Source organism: Phocoena sinus, chromosome 5, assembly GCF_008692025.1.
Source record: "Phocoena sinus isolate mPhoSin1 chromosome 5, mPhoSin1.pri, whole genome shotgun sequence".
NCBI classification, from domain to species: domain Eukaryota; kingdom Metazoa; phylum Chordata; class Mammalia; order Artiodactyla; family Phocoenidae; genus Phocoena; species Phocoena sinus.
The window spans coordinates 1,053,135-1,067,610 of record NC_045767.1 but is presented as its reverse complement, the minus strand read 5'-3'; the positions used below and the strand labels follow the sequence as shown (position 1 = coordinate 1,067,610).

General features: G+C 54.1%; 1 protein-coding gene across 3 annotated transcripts in view; it reads left to right on the top strand.

Annotated features, from left to right (window-relative positions):
- The window catches only part of LETM1 (leucine zipper and EF-hand containing transmembrane protein 1), a 33,269-nt gene that overhangs the window by 3,196 nt on the left and 15,597 nt on the right, over window positions 1-14,476 (top strand). For 2 of the 3 annotated variants that reach the window (XM_032632370.1, XM_032632369.1), the window contains exons 2-6: window positions 1,088-1,148; window positions 6,816-7,227; window positions 11,243-11,386; window positions 12,003-12,140; window positions 12,776-12,979. In XM_032632370.1, coding sequence (XP_032488261.1) covers window positions 1,088-1,148; window positions 6,816-7,227; window positions 11,243-11,386; window positions 12,003-12,140; window positions 12,776-12,979 — 959 coding nt within the window. The remainder of the gene's footprint in view (window positions 1-1,087; window positions 1,149-6,815; window positions 7,228-11,242; window positions 11,387-12,002; window positions 12,141-12,775; window positions 12,980-14,476) is intronic. The other variant, XM_032632371.1, reaches the window with a different exon arrangement.

Below are 14,476 nucleotides of genomic sequence, written 5' to 3'. Positions count from 1 at the left end.
GAAGCCCCTGTGCTCAAGGACTCTCCCAGACCTTGCACTGTATACTTTTCCGTCTGGCGGTTCATCTGTATCCTTTACGATAAACCGCAGTAGTGAATAGAGTACTTCCCTGAGTTCTGTGGGCCATTTTAGCAAATTATCAAAACTGAGAGGGTCATGGATACCCCGAATTTGTAGTTGGCAGGAGTGTGGGTAGCCTGGGGACCCCACTTGCAACTGGTGTTTGAAGTGGCGGGCCGTCTGTGGGCCCAGGACTACCTCTGGGGAGTTAGGGTAGCAGTGAGTTGTAGGAGACCCAGCTGGGGTCAGAGTTCAGGGTGGTTGTCGGGAAAGAGACACAGAAGGGCCTCGGGAGGAGGGGGTGGCACACCCACCACCTTCTGTGCTGGGGCGGGGGGCGGGCAGAGCCTGGAGCCCACCCCCGGGTTTGATCTCCAGGCCTTCAGAGTGGGAGGGCATGGGAAGGGGCCGGCAGGGCGGCGTGCGGGGGGCAGACAGGCCCCGGGGCTCTGGGCGCTGCGGCAGCTGGTCTGGTTGCCGCGGGGCCCGTTTCTGAGTTAAGGTCTCGAGGCGGGGGGGCTTCTGTTGGGGGAACAAGGAAGGCATATCCGCCTCAGCTGGAGGAAGGGCTTGAGAACTAGCGTTAGAGAAAGCATCAAAAGTGCATGAAAATCCTGAAAACGTGCCGCACACTCCTCAGTACTGTTTATCCAAGAACTGGTTCACTCTTGGCATCGGTTGTCCTGGCAGTTCTCACGGCCCCCACCGCTCGTGTGGGCAGGGGGTGTGTTGGGACATTTGGACGGGGCCCTGGCTTGCTCTGTGTGCTGGGGATCACGTGCGCCCCGCGTCTGCCCGCCAGAGGCAGCCGGGGCTGGTGGGGGGTGGTCAGCTGGGGAGGCCTGAAGGGCCGCCAGGGCCTGGGCCCCCAGGTAGGCTGCGTGTGCCCAGGGACTGCCTCCAAGACACCGCGTTCCAGCTGGGGCAGAGCCTTCACTCAGCTTCCGGAGACTTAGCCTACAAAAGATGGTGCCAGTGTGAAGCTCCTGGTTTGAGGCTGACTTTTTTTTTTCTGTTTTCATCGCAGGTCGTGCGGGGGATCGTGCCTGCCTCAGTTGTGCCAGCACCGCGGGGTTGACGAGCTGCGTGTAAGTAGATAAACGTCACCCTCTGCCTGTTTGTAGGTGGGGGCTTGAAAGTGCTCAAGTGACGTGCGACTCTCGGTTTGGGGAGGTGGTAGAGCCTACGTTCCTGCTCTTTGTTCTTTTAAACCTGTATCTTTTCATCTTGAAATACGTAACCACATACATTAGCGAATATTTGGAAAATAAACACTCACAATCCCAGTACCTGTTACAGAAATTATTAGCCTTTTGGTATATTTTATTCTGGTTTTTTTCCTTATGTATCTGTTTTTTGAAACATGCAGTGGTAACCACAGTCTGCGTACAGTACCGAGTCTTTTCCACACTCACACAGCTGCCATTTCCAGTGGCTTTTCGTGTGAGCACACAGACAAACCCTCCCTGGCACCGCGCTCGGTCTTTCGGAGAAGGCCACGTGGATGGACCGCTGGCCACGGGGCCTGCCCTGCTGGTCCTGGGGCCATATCTGGAGTGTGGTGGGAGCTCTGTGATACTGCTGAGAGGCTGGAGGGCTTCCTGGAGGGAGTGGCACCCACACTCCCCTGTCACCCATGGACTTGAGCTTCCCGCAGGGCTGTTATACTCTCCTCGCCAGTCATCATCCCTGCCCAGCCCCTGAGCTTAGTCTCCTGACGCCCTCACCTGTGTGGTGGGGCATCCAGACCACTGTCGGCACCGGGTCCATGTCCACTTGCCCCGGGTACCTGGAGTGGAGCTCGTGCCTCTCGACACGCCCGATCCTTCCTCTGTGAGAGTGCTGGGCCCTTACCACCCCTTGTCCGTAGAGCTGTGGGCTCCTCGGGTTTTCTCATTCATTTGAGATCGTTGATGTGTTGCCTCATCTTGGCTATGAAACTTCTGGAGGATGCTCCCTGGGACAGATTTCATTCCCTAAAGCAAACAGTACGCAAGCTGTACGTGAAGACTGGATTGCTGTTAAAGCAAAAGTGTGTGTAAGCGGATTTCCAGTTTTCTGGCTCTTATACAGTCCTAAAATGAGTAGCCGGGCCCAGCCTTTCCACCCATGAGCAGGTGTCTTCGTGGAGCAGAATGGGCGCGTGGGCAGTGTTTGGCCGGGACACGACACAGTATTTTGAGAAGCCCCTCCCAGCAGCAGCCTCTGCAGGCCCCGCCCGCTGCCGAGCGCTCCCAGCCAGCTCTGGGCTTTGATCTTAATTAGGCTCCTCTTGATAGTCACCAGACTTTGTCTCCACGAAACCTCTTTTTGTGATGTGGAGGCCGGCGGCTGGCGTTTCAGGGGCTTGGGGCCCAGTGGGTGGCTGGAAACGGGTGACCGGTGACCTGGGGGTGCGGTCATGGTTGCCGTGTAGGATGTGGTCCCGCAGGGTCAGCTGTCAGGGTTTTTCAGGAGAAGCTGGAAGTCTGGGTCTCGGTGTGAAGTCTCTGGTTTTAAAGTACTGAGCGCTGAGGCAGGTTAGTTCTGCTGTGTGGCCTAGCTCTTCAGGTGGTGGGGCGGCGCCACACGTGGGTCAGTGACCCCGGCGCTTGCGGGGCTGGCGTGCCTGCCTCTCCTGCAGGGGACGGTCTGCACCTGTCACTTGCCGGGGGCCAGGCCTCCCCTGCCTCCTTTCTCCACAGTCCTTCTGGACCAACTTTTGAATTATTTCCATTCTAGGATGGTCTTTTGGGGATTGTAACTGGAATGTCGTTAAACCCATAACATCATTGGGGAATATTAACTTTTAAAATCACACGTGGTCTTTCCACCTGCAAGTTGTTTTCCCTCTTTCGGAAAAGGGTCTGTCGTGTTCCTTATGCAGGCCACGTGCATGGCCTTTAAGACAGTTCCCAGATGCGCTGTACTTGGTGGGGTTGAGGGGGCTCGCTCTTCATTATCTTTTCTAAGTGATTGTTGGCGGCGTGGAAGTTACTGATTTGGGTACGCTTTCTTGTGCCTGGCCACTTCACACAGCTCTGTTGATTGTTTTAGCTCTAATTGGCTGCCTAGTGCACAGTAGTGATTTTTTGTCTCTTCCTTCCCAGTGCGTTTGCTTCAGTTTTTCAGTTTTCTTTCATCTCAGTAGCCAGCTCTGTTATCAGAGAGCTGTAGTCATTCACGCATTATCACGACAGCAAAGGATAGAGACTCTAGTGTTTTCTAAGTTCACGGTGTTTAGAAAGTTAAACACTTTGATTAGAAAGTGAAACAGTGAGAACTGTAACGCTGTCGTCCTGAGCTCACACACTTAAGGTTAGGAATTATAGACGAGAGTTGAAGTCTTATGTCAGTCTCAGCATCCAGGAATTTTTATTGTTTATTTTGATCGCACAACGTAAGAAATCTTGAGTCACACAGATAAGTGGTTGTAAGTGGTACTCGTTTGTATTAGTTTTTTTTAACAGTCATTTTGCAATCTCAGGGGTTTTTTTATATATAAATTTATTTATTTAAGTATTGGCTGCGTTGGGTCTTTGTTGCTGCACTCGGGCTTTCTCTAGTTGCGGCGAGCAGGGGCTACTTTTGCAGTGCACGGGCTTCTCGTTGCAGTGGCTTCTCTTGTGGAGCACAGGCTCTAGGCGTGCGGGCTTCAGCAGTTGTGGTGCGCGGGCTTCAGTAGTTGTGGCGCATGGGCTCAGTGGTTGTGGCACACGGGCTTAGTTGCCCTGCAGTATGTGGGATCCTCCGGACCAGGGATCGAACCCCTGTCCCCTGCATTGGCAGGCAGACTCTCAACCACTGCGCCACCAGGGAAGCCCTGCAATCTCAGTCTTAATGGAAACAGTCCAGACGCCTGAAGGGTGAGTGGGGGAGTTTCTGATCCAAGATAACATCGTGGACATTGTCTAGCTGCTCTCACCTCCCTTATCATAGAAACAAAGGCAGAGAGGAAGCACCCACAACTTGAATGAGCCGTCAGACCGTAAAACAGCAGGCGCCGAACCCCATTCAGTGGGAAAAGCTGAGCTGATGAGCTGCTTCTGTTTTTAAGCCTCCCTTAGCGGGAGCGCGTGTAAGGTTCGTGGCGGACATACTGAGCTGCTGGTGACGGGTGCTGCCCTCACATGGATGTCCTATGGCCCCGAAGGCTCCAGGTCCCGGCTGAGGGGCATGTTGTCCTGCAGGCAGTCGTGGGGTCCCCTCTTGTCTCTGGGCACCTGCACTTCTGGAGCACCCTCTGGGTCGCAGTGCCTGTTGCTCCATCCCGCCTTCCCTTTCCTGTCTTCCCTGAGGAGCTGAGGGGCACGTGGAGGGTCGGCGTCCTCCCTGGCCCAACCTCAGGCTGCTGTCTTGGCATGCTGTCCCCCTGGGAAGGGGACGTTCCCACACGTTGGCAGTCAGGGGAGCGGGCACTTCCAGGAGGCTGACGCCTGGGCTCTGGTGGGTCAGGGCAGAGCAGGAGCTGCCTGCTCAAAGATGCTGTCTGTCCCAGCTCCCCGAGGAAAGGCAACAGTGCCCGCGTTAGCTTTGTTATTTTGTGCTTTTGGAATGTAGCTAAATCTCTCTGGCTAGATGGTTAATAGTCTCTCTAACATGCGTGAAGACAGCCAGGTTTGGGGGCCCTGATGGCCCTCGCTGGGTGCGCCCCATGTCTCTCTGCTTGGTCTGTTTTCATGGGTCTCTGTCCTTGCCTCTTGGCTGCCCCTCGTGACTGACATCACACCTCGAGGAAGCCACTTGCTTCCTTGGCAACTGGGTTGGAAAACTGGTTAATTAAGCTTGATGAAGACAGGAGGCGTGGGCGTGATCATCTCCCGCTTTGAGAGGTGAGACTGAGGCGCAGAGAGTAATGGCCGAGCCAGCGGTGCTGCCGTGCCCTGGGCAAGGCTGTTCCCCAGCCTGTAGGACTCAGGACAGGGCGGGCTCGAGGGACCCGCCTTTCCTGGCTTAGGTGTTGCCTGCGGGGCCGAGGGGCTCGGGACAGAAGAGAGGCCGGCAGGGGGTGCCATCTGCCAGCTGTCTCCGCCCATACGGGCCAGAGCCAAGGTGGGCCGTCCCTGCTTGTCCTTCAGTGTTCCCCGTGCATAAAAGGAGCAGCTAGGGCTTCCCTGGTGGCGCAGTGGTTGGGAGTCCGCCTGCCGATGCGGGGGACGCGGGTTCGTGCCCCGGTCCGGGAAGATCCCACATGCTGTGGAGCGGCTGGGCCCGTGAGCCGTGGCCGCTGAGCCTGCGCGTCCGGAGCCTGGGCTCTGCAACGGGAGAGGCCACAACGGTGAGAGGCCCGCGTACCACGGAAAAAAAAAAAAAAAAAAAAAAGGCAGTTAAACTAGACATGTCCCAGCTTTCTTCCAGCCCCGACTGGTGGCTTCTCAACTGCTTTAATGGGGTTTGCTGTGCCCCACGCACAGTTCTGGGTACTTCCTGTGTATTAGCCCACACACATCCACTAGGGGTGCTCTTGAAGCAGAGAGGTTGCTTGTCCAAGGTCACGGAGCAGTCAGTGGTGGAGCTGGAGTTTGACTTGGGATGGTCTGCTCAGAGCTCGGGTCCTCGCTGCTGGCAGCAGGCCAGGTGCGCAGGGATGACTGGACAGGTGGGAAGAAAATGGGGTGTGTCAGTGATAAACAGCCTCTCAAGTGAGTGGGCCTTTGGCCACCCAGTGGTGGATTCGTGCGTGAGCAGGGAGAGGTTTCTGAAGGGACACGTGAGATGAGAAGATTGTGAAACACGGAAGGAGAATTGTGTGGGTAAATTGTTCCAGTGTTGGGTCGTAAATGGCCTTCCATCACGTGTTGCCATTGGAAGGGGACCTCTTCGTCATGCCCAGACCTTGGGCTGTGCCAGGCCTAGTGGGCACCGAGAGCTGGGGAGGGCCGGGTCCTGGCTGCAGAAACTCAGGCTGCAGCGAGTGGCCCTCCTTGAGCGGCTGTCCTGCAGGCAGACACCGAGGACACAGCTGCCTGGGGCCCGGCAGAGCAGACTGGCCTTCTCTGGCGGCCGGGGGTCTGGGCAGCCCTGTAGGCCTGCTATGCTGCCGATGGAGAGGGCTCTGAGGTGCCCACTTCCGGAAGCCCCTGCAGCTTCCCGCTGTGGTGTGGAGGTGGCTCCCCACTGGGCCTCGTGGAGCCCATGGTCCAGTGGGAGATGGCCCGCGTGTGAGCATTTGAGAGGGGTGGGCACCAGGGTAGCCCCGCAGGTCGGGGGGCCCAAGGAAGCCCAGGGCGGAACCAGCACCTGTGGGGTGTCCAGGCAGGCATGGCTGCAGAGGCTCTGGGCCTGGGCTCTGCCGCCGCGCGTGGGCAAGGAGGCCAGTGCGGGAGCCGAGTGAGCCGCAGGGGGAGGAGAGGGAGGCCTGGGCTTTGTGTCCTTTTGCCCAGAGGCCTTCGGTCAGCTGATGCACAGATCCGGGTCACCCGGATTGGAACATCCTCCCTGGTTTTCATGACAGACTTGCTCAGGAACTACAGGTTTTTGTAGAACGTCACCTGCTGGGGAGAGGGCTGGCCTGGGAGACCCACCCAGAGGTTGGGTCTGTCTTGTGTGGAGGTGAAGCCTTGCTGGTTGTTTGTGTTTGACCTGCTCCTTTGAGGCCGTGGGGACTGGCTCCCCACAGTGGGTGTATTTCTCTGGCGTCAGGAAGGGGCAGGGAGTCTGTCCTACACGCTGGGACGTTGGGTGTGAGGTTTTGATCCGGCTGTGGTCTGTGCTGCTGCCAGGAGGTCATAGCAAGGCTGGCCCCTCACCACTGGCTTCTTTTTTCCCTCTTCAAGGAAACTTCTTTTTGGCGGCTGCAGTCCCATCCACCCCGTGTACCTTTCCTTGCGAGGCGATCCCCTCGGCTGCTGGACTCTGAGGCCCAAGCACACATGTGTGGTGGTCGCAGGGCCGAGGCTCCTTCCTGTGCGCTGCTGGCACTCGTCGCCCCCGCTGGGCGATGACTCTGTGGTGGAGAAGTCCCTCCGGTCCCTAAAGGACAAGAGCAAGAAGCTGGAAGAAGGAGGCCCCGTGTACAGCCCCCCCGCAGAGGCGGCCGTGAGAAAGCCCCTGGGGCAGCGGGTCCTGGATGAGCTGAAGCACTACTACCACGGCTTCCGCCTGCTCTGGATCGACACCAAGATCGCCGCGCGCATGCTCTGGCGCATCCTCCATGGCCACAGCCTGACCCGCCGAGAGCGCAGGCAGGTAATGGGCGTGTGCCCCCGCTGGGGTCACCTGTCAGTTGCTTTAAGTGTCTAAAGTCACAGCAAGAGATTGTCCTGCAGTAGCTTTAGTTCTCGCCTGAGTTAGCTGAATGTTTCTTTCAGACGCCTCCGGGTTCCTGATTTTCCGCTGGGCTCACGCAGCTCTGTAGAGGAGGTGCAGCCGTAACCACGTTGGTGGGCTCCCCGGGGCTCTGTTCTCTGCCTGAAGTGTACTCACGGCTCCTCCTTTGGAGTTTGTTGGGGGGGGGGGGTGTTTTTTTGTTTTTTTAATAAACTTATTTATTTTTGGCAGCATTGGGTCTCCGTTGCTGCGAGTGGCTTTCTCTAGTTGCAGCAAGCGGGGGCTACTCTTCGTTGCGGTGTGCAGGCTTCTCATTGCGGTGGCTTCTCTTGTTGCAGAGCACAGGCTCTAGGCGTGTCGGCTTCAGTAGTTGTGGCTCACAGACTCTAGAGCGCAGGCTCAGTAGTTGTGGCGCACGGGCTTAGTTGCTCCGCGGCATGTGGGATCTTCCCAGACCAGGGCTCGAACCCGTGTCCTCTGCATTGGCAGGCGGATTCTTAACCACTGCGCTTCCAGGGAAGTCCTCCTTTGGAGCTTTAATTGCTTGCTTAAGGTGTAGCATGTTGAAGGATTGGCACCCTCACCGTATAAGTGATTCTTTTAGAATGATTAAACTGCTAATCCATCCTTTTATGCCAAGTGCATTGTTGAAAGTTACCCCACAGTTTCTTTGAGTTGTCACAGATGAAGCTGTTGTTTTGTGACTTAGTTTCTGCCTTTGTTAAATTGCTCTCGTCAGATCCTTGATCCTTCATGCTGTCAAACCTTCTGCTCCCTTTCAGTCTGGGGACCCAGCCTAGCAGCAGTGACACCCCAGTAGCAATGAGCACCCCTGACTCCCGGCCCTTGGCATCTAACCACCCCCATGAAGAGGAACCGGGGCTGTTTGGAAACATAACTGATCAAGGGCTGGGACAGCAGTGGTACTAGAATAACCTGTGTCAGAAAATAAGAAAAGGCTGGAAAATAAACAATGGGGGCCCTTCTGGGGATGGCCAGTGGGGAGTAAGACAGGACTTTTTCCATTTCCCTCAGCAATAGTGTGTGGCTTCATATTTTTTATGGTATCGTGAATGGAATTTTTTCACTGTGGTGAAATACACAACCTAAAATTTACCCTTTTTAAGCATTCTAAGTATACAGGCTGTGGCATTAAGTACATTCACACTGGGGTAAAGTCGGTACCACCATCTGTCTCCAGAACTCTTCATCTCTTGTCGTCTTCCTAAGCTGGCACTGCACCTGTTAAATAACAGCTCCCCACCCCTTGGCCCCCAGCCCCCGGCATCCATCATCTACTCTCTGTCTCTCTTAATCTGAACCCTTCAGGGACCTCATAGCAGTGGAATCACACAGGATCTGTCCTTTGTGACTGGCTGGTTTCACTGAGCAGAATGTCCTCAAGGTTCACCTTTGCCATAGCAGGTGTCAGAATTTCCTTCCTGTTTAAGGCTGAATGATATTCTGTTGTGTGTATGGACCACAGTTTGTTTATCCATCATCCATCCATGGACACTTGGGTTGCTTCCACATTCTGTCTGTTGTAGGTAAATAGAATTTTAAAAATTTCATTTTCCATTTGTTTATTGCTCGTATATAGAAATACAGTTGATTTTTATACATTGATCTTGTATCTTGCAGGCTTACCAAACTCAGTTATTAGTTCTAGTATCTTTTTTGTAAATTCCATCAGACTTTTTATCAGGAACAGATTTTGGATTTTGTCAGATGCTTTTTCTGCATCTAGTTTTTTTACTATTTATTTTTAATTTTTTTGACGTACAGTTGATTTACTATATTGTGTTAGTTTTAAGTGTACAGCAAAGTGATTCAATTATGTATATATTTTTTTCAGATTATTTTTCATGATATAGGTTATTATAAGATATTGAATATAGTTTCCTGTGCTATACAGTAAATTCTTGTTGTTTATCTTTTCTGTGTCTATTTAGATAGTCGTATGGTGTTTTCTTTTTCTAGTTTTATTAACTAAATGGTTGATATTGTCAGATTAAATAAAAAAGCAAGACTGAACTCTGTGCACTCTACAAGGAACACATCTAAATGTAAAGACACAAATAGGTTAAAAGTAAAAGAATGGAGAAAGGTAAGTGGTGCTAACACTAGTCCAGGAAAGCCAACGTTAATATCAGAGTCGACGTTAGAGCAGGATTACCAGGGCAGAAGAGGTCACTCATGGTGACGAGAGGGTCAGGTTGCCAAGAGGACGTGATATTCCTAGACATTTATACACTGGTAACAGAAGCTGGACGCTGGCTCTGTGCATGGAAAATTTTCAGGAAAAGCAAAGTTGTAGAAAGAATCCAATCCCTGTTTGCCTAGACCCCAGAGTGGAAATGGAGGTTAACTGCAGAGGGACACAGTGGGACTTTTTGTCACGATGAAAATGTTCTAAAACTGGATTTTAGAGATGGTTTCAGTCTATAAATTTACCAAAATTTATTGAATTACATACTTACAATGAGTGAATGTTACGGTACGTAAATTAAACCTCGATAGAACTGCTAAAAATAATTTAATGGAAGAATGTTAAAAAACATAGGCACCAACTTGAAGGGTCATATCTGGGATCATTTGAGCATAAAAATATAGATGATAGGGCTTCCCTGGTGGCGCAGTGGTTGAGAGTCCGCCTGCCGATGCAGGGGACGCGGGTTCGTGCCCCAGTCTGGGAAGATCCCACATGCCGCGGAGTGGCTGGCCCGTGACCCATGGCTGCTGAGCCTGCGCGTCCGGACCCTGTGCTCCGCAACGGGAGAGGCCACAGCAGTGAGAGGCCCGCATAGCGCAAAAAAAAAAAAAAAAAAAAAAAAAAAAAAAAAAATATATATATATATATATATATAGATGATAATGAATTATAAACAAATGAAAAACGTGGGAATCCTTGAGTCCATTTTGGTAATAAATAGAAAAATGAAGGTGCAAAGCGAGGTCGATAAATGGGGAGATGGGCTTGAGTTAGGAAATTGCCGTTTTGTGGCCATCAGAGTAGAGGCTGGTTTGGGAGGAACCGTGATGAATGTGTCTAGGGAGAGAGGTGGGTGTTTATTTGCGCGCTCTCAGGGCGTTCCCTCACAGGTGGAGAGAACAGCCTGTCCAGGTGATCACAGTGACCACTGTCGCAGGGTGGGTGACGCCTGACCCCCGGGGAGGGCAACCATCATGGAAAGTGGTGCCAGCCAGAAACGAGGCCCTTAGTAGAAATGACGTCACTCCTCCAAAGACAGTCTCGTCAGTCACGGTGGAAGCACAGCTGGGGATGCGGGGAGTGTAGTCTCGGCTGCCGTGCACCCAGGCGGTTCCGAGTGGAAGGAGCACGTGTGAGCAGGCGCTGGCGCAGGGGCAGGTGAGCTGCTGGAGGCCTGGCAGTGTCCGCTGTTCTCAGGGGTTGTCGATTATTTCAAGTCGCACGTTTCTTTAATGTCTTCAGCAGTGGTTTGTTTACATCAGTGAGGCACTTGGATTTTTTCCCCGATCATTGCTGTGTTACATAGTCTTAAATCTAATCGATTGTGTCAGGGAACACAAGAGAAGTGCCCCGCCAGCACTCGGCTCTCCTTTCCGCAGAGCGCCTGGAGTGCGTGGTGTGGCCGCAGCCTTCCCCAGAGGCCCTCGCTGCTGCCAGCAGTGGCCGGTCCTCCGTCTGTCAGTCTTGTCCAACTGTCTGCCAGGCCGGTGGGCACCTGGCAGACGCCCTGCGGGGCGGCTCACGGGCAGCATGCAGTGATGGGTGCCTCTCCACGCAGGGAGGTAGCTTCCACCCAGCTTTTCCGAAGGCCGTCCCCATGTGGTTTGGCCTCGGGGCCTCAGAGCCCTGTCTGCTCCCTGCGAGGTGCCTGCTGGTGTTCCTGCGGACGGCTGTGCAAGAAATGCTCCCCAGTCACCCTCTGGTCCCTCCACCCCTTTCCAGTTCCTCCGGATCTGTGCCGACCTCTTCCGCCTGGTGCCCTTCCTGGTCTTCGTGGTGGTGCCCTTCATGGAGTTCCTGCTTCCTGTTGCCGTAAAGCTCTTCCCCAACATGTTACCGTCCACGTTCGAGACCCAATCCATCAAGGTGACCGGCTCGTTTTGACCCAGTTTGAAAGCAGCTACAAGGCTGCATTGTTTTATGACTGACATTTCAGATGTTAGATGTTTTTAAATTTTATGTTTTCTTCATAATTCAGTCATGCTGTGCTGTGATTATTTAATAGGTGCTGGTTTCAGGTTTGCTTCTCTTTAAAATGTGTCTTAAATTCTAGTTTCTCTAGACCAGTGTTCCTTGAGCCACAGGTCGAGACCCATTCGTGGGGGACGAGACGGGTCTAGGGCAGGGTTGGCAGACTTCCAGCCCACGGGCCATTTTGGTCAGTAAGGCCTTCTGGGGACATGCCTGCCTGTCGTGTGTGTATTGTCTGGTGGCCTTCACGTTTCACATGGCTCAGCCCGCAGGGCCTGAAAGCTTTACAGACCAGCCCTTTATGGAGTTTGCTGGCCCTTCTCTGGCGGTGGGGGGGAGGGTCACACAGAGCTCGTGGGTGGAGGGAGCGCTGTTCAGGAGGCATGTGACGGCGCTGGGTTGGGTGTACACGCACTTCGTGCTGGGGCTCAGAGCAGCTGCCGGGCCGGTGCCGTCCAGGAAGCCGTGCGGGCAGGAACCCAGGAGTGCAGTGCCCTCTCTGACTTCGCAGGAAGAGAGGCTGAAGAAGGAGCTGAGGGTCAAGTTGGAGCTGGCCAAGTTTCTGCAGGACACCATCGAGGAGATGGCCCTGAAGAACAAGGCAGCCAAGGGGGACGCCACCAAAGACTTCGCCGTGTTTTTCCAGAAGGTGCTGTGATGCGTCGTCCCTTGAGGCCTTGCCCTGTCGGTCCCCAGTGCTGGTTAGCGCCTCGGGGCTGCCCGCCTTATCTGGGGAGCGTGCCTTGTCTCCTTTCTTCCCTCCTTTTCACTGTGCACGATGGGGGCGGGGCTCCTGGAGGTCAAGCCTGCTGCCCCGAGAACGTGAACTTACCCTGGCCTGGGTCTCCGGACTTTGCAGCAGCCCTGGGGGAGGTAGAGTTTGGCAGGGACGTAAGACCCCACAGTTGTGACCAGCAGGGGGCTGGGCTGGGAAGGAGGGGCAGACTGCCCCATAGCCATGCCCACGGTGTGGGAGGCCAGCCCAGCATGGAGAGGCCCCAGCCTCTTCCCGGCCAGCCGCCTCGGCTCCGCTGGCGTAGCAGACAAGGGCCAGGGACCGGATGCCATCCCCTGCGTGGATGCCTCGCTCGCAGGAGCCCAGCCAGGCAGCGCTCAGGGCTTTGGGTCGCAGGGGCCACTCCCGGTAGGAGATGTGAGCAGAGCTGAGGGAGGGTGTGGGTGGCCCCTTCTGCTTTGTTTCCTGACTTGAGGTGTGTGACCCGAGGCCATGGGGGTGCGGGGGACACAGCCCACCCGTGGTGACCCTTACCATGGCTCCCGCAGATCCGAGAGACGGGTGAGAGACCCAGCAACGAGGAAATCATGCGGTTTTCCAAACTGTTTGAGGATGAGCTGACCCTGGACAACCTCACGCGCCTACAGCTGGTGGCGCTGTGCAAGCTGCTGGAGCTGCAGTCCATGGGCACCAACAACTTCCTGCGCTTCCAGCTCACCATGAGGCTGCGCTCCATCAAGGCCGACGACAAGGTGAGCACCCACGGCCTGCTCAGGGCTCGTCTGTGTCTCCTGGGGTGAGTGCTGGGATCACACGGTTTCCAGCCGCTGTGACAGCACACCTTCCCGTGGTGGGACGTAGTCGCTGAAAAGGTGGATTTTAAAGGCAGCCTAATGTTTCATCATATGAACGTGTGCTAGTTTATTAACCGTCACTTTAGCTAATCTGCGACCCTAAAGAACCCTCTAATAAATACGTATTAATGTGAATTATGCCCCAGATCTTTGATAGGTCCTATAAAAATAGTGACCTAGAATTGCGGCTCCTGAGTAAAAAGGGCAGGAGGCCAAAAGCAAGTCCTGGCCCGTGACCAGATTGCTCCGGAGCTGTGCCGCCTGCCTGCCCCCGTGCAGTGTGTGTGTCTCAGGAAGTCACGAAGTGTCCCTCGTTCTCCCTAGTGACGCTGCTTGCGTTGAAGTCTGTGGCGCCCGGTCTTCCGATAGCTGCACCAGCTTGCCTTGGGGCTGATCTTCCCTCTTGTTACTTACAGGCTTCCTGAGTCCTCTCTGCCTTGTGTTTGTTACTGTTTTCCTCTGCTCTGAAGACCCTCTGTCTTACAGTTGTAGTATTTAGTCCATACTCTTTTCCTGTTTGTCCTGTGTGTTTCATGTTCCACTTTATCTCCTTTCTTGCCTTCTTTTGGATTAATCAAATGTTTACTCTTCCATCCGCTCTCCATTAGCTTGCTCCTTATTTATTGTTATAGCAATTTCTTTGGAGTTTACAACGAGCTTCCTCGACACACAGGAGTCTAACGGGACCGAGTGCTTTTCCTGCCACGCGCCAGGCCCCAGCTGCACTCGCCGGCCCCGCCTCTGCGTTGCACGCGCTTTTGCTGCTGAGTTGATGTGTGTGCACCACGTATTTACCCTCCTGACCCCCTTCCTTCCTTCCTGAGTTTCCACCCAGACCGTTTCCTCCACTTGAGGAGTCCCCTCAGTGGCTGTTTGTATGGATTTGTCTGTATTAACCTTCCATTCTGCAGGGTATTGCTGGGTGTAGGACTCCAGGCTTGCAGTTCTTTTTTCTACATTTAAAGATGCCACTGAGGGCTTCCCTGGTGGCGCAGTGGTTGAGAGTCCACCTGCGGATGCAGGGGACACGGGTTCGTGCCCCGGTCTGGGAAGATCCCACATGCCGCGGAACGGCTGGGCCCGTGAGCCATGGCCACTGAGCCTGCGCGTCCGGAGCCTGTGCTCCGCAGCGGGAGAGGCCACAGCAGTGAGAGGCCCACGTACCGCAAAAAAAAAAAAAAAAAAAAAAAAAAAAGATGCCATTGAGTGCATGTCAGCTGGCAGGCCTATTATTGTTCCTTTGAAGGTGTCCATCTTTCTCCGGCAGCATCCGACATGTTTGGATTTTGTTACATCTTGTTTGGATTTTAGCAGCTATACAGTAACGTCCCTAGGCGTGTCTGTGTCTGTGCTTATCCTGTTTCCTGGTTGTGGTGCTTCCATCATTTCATTAAA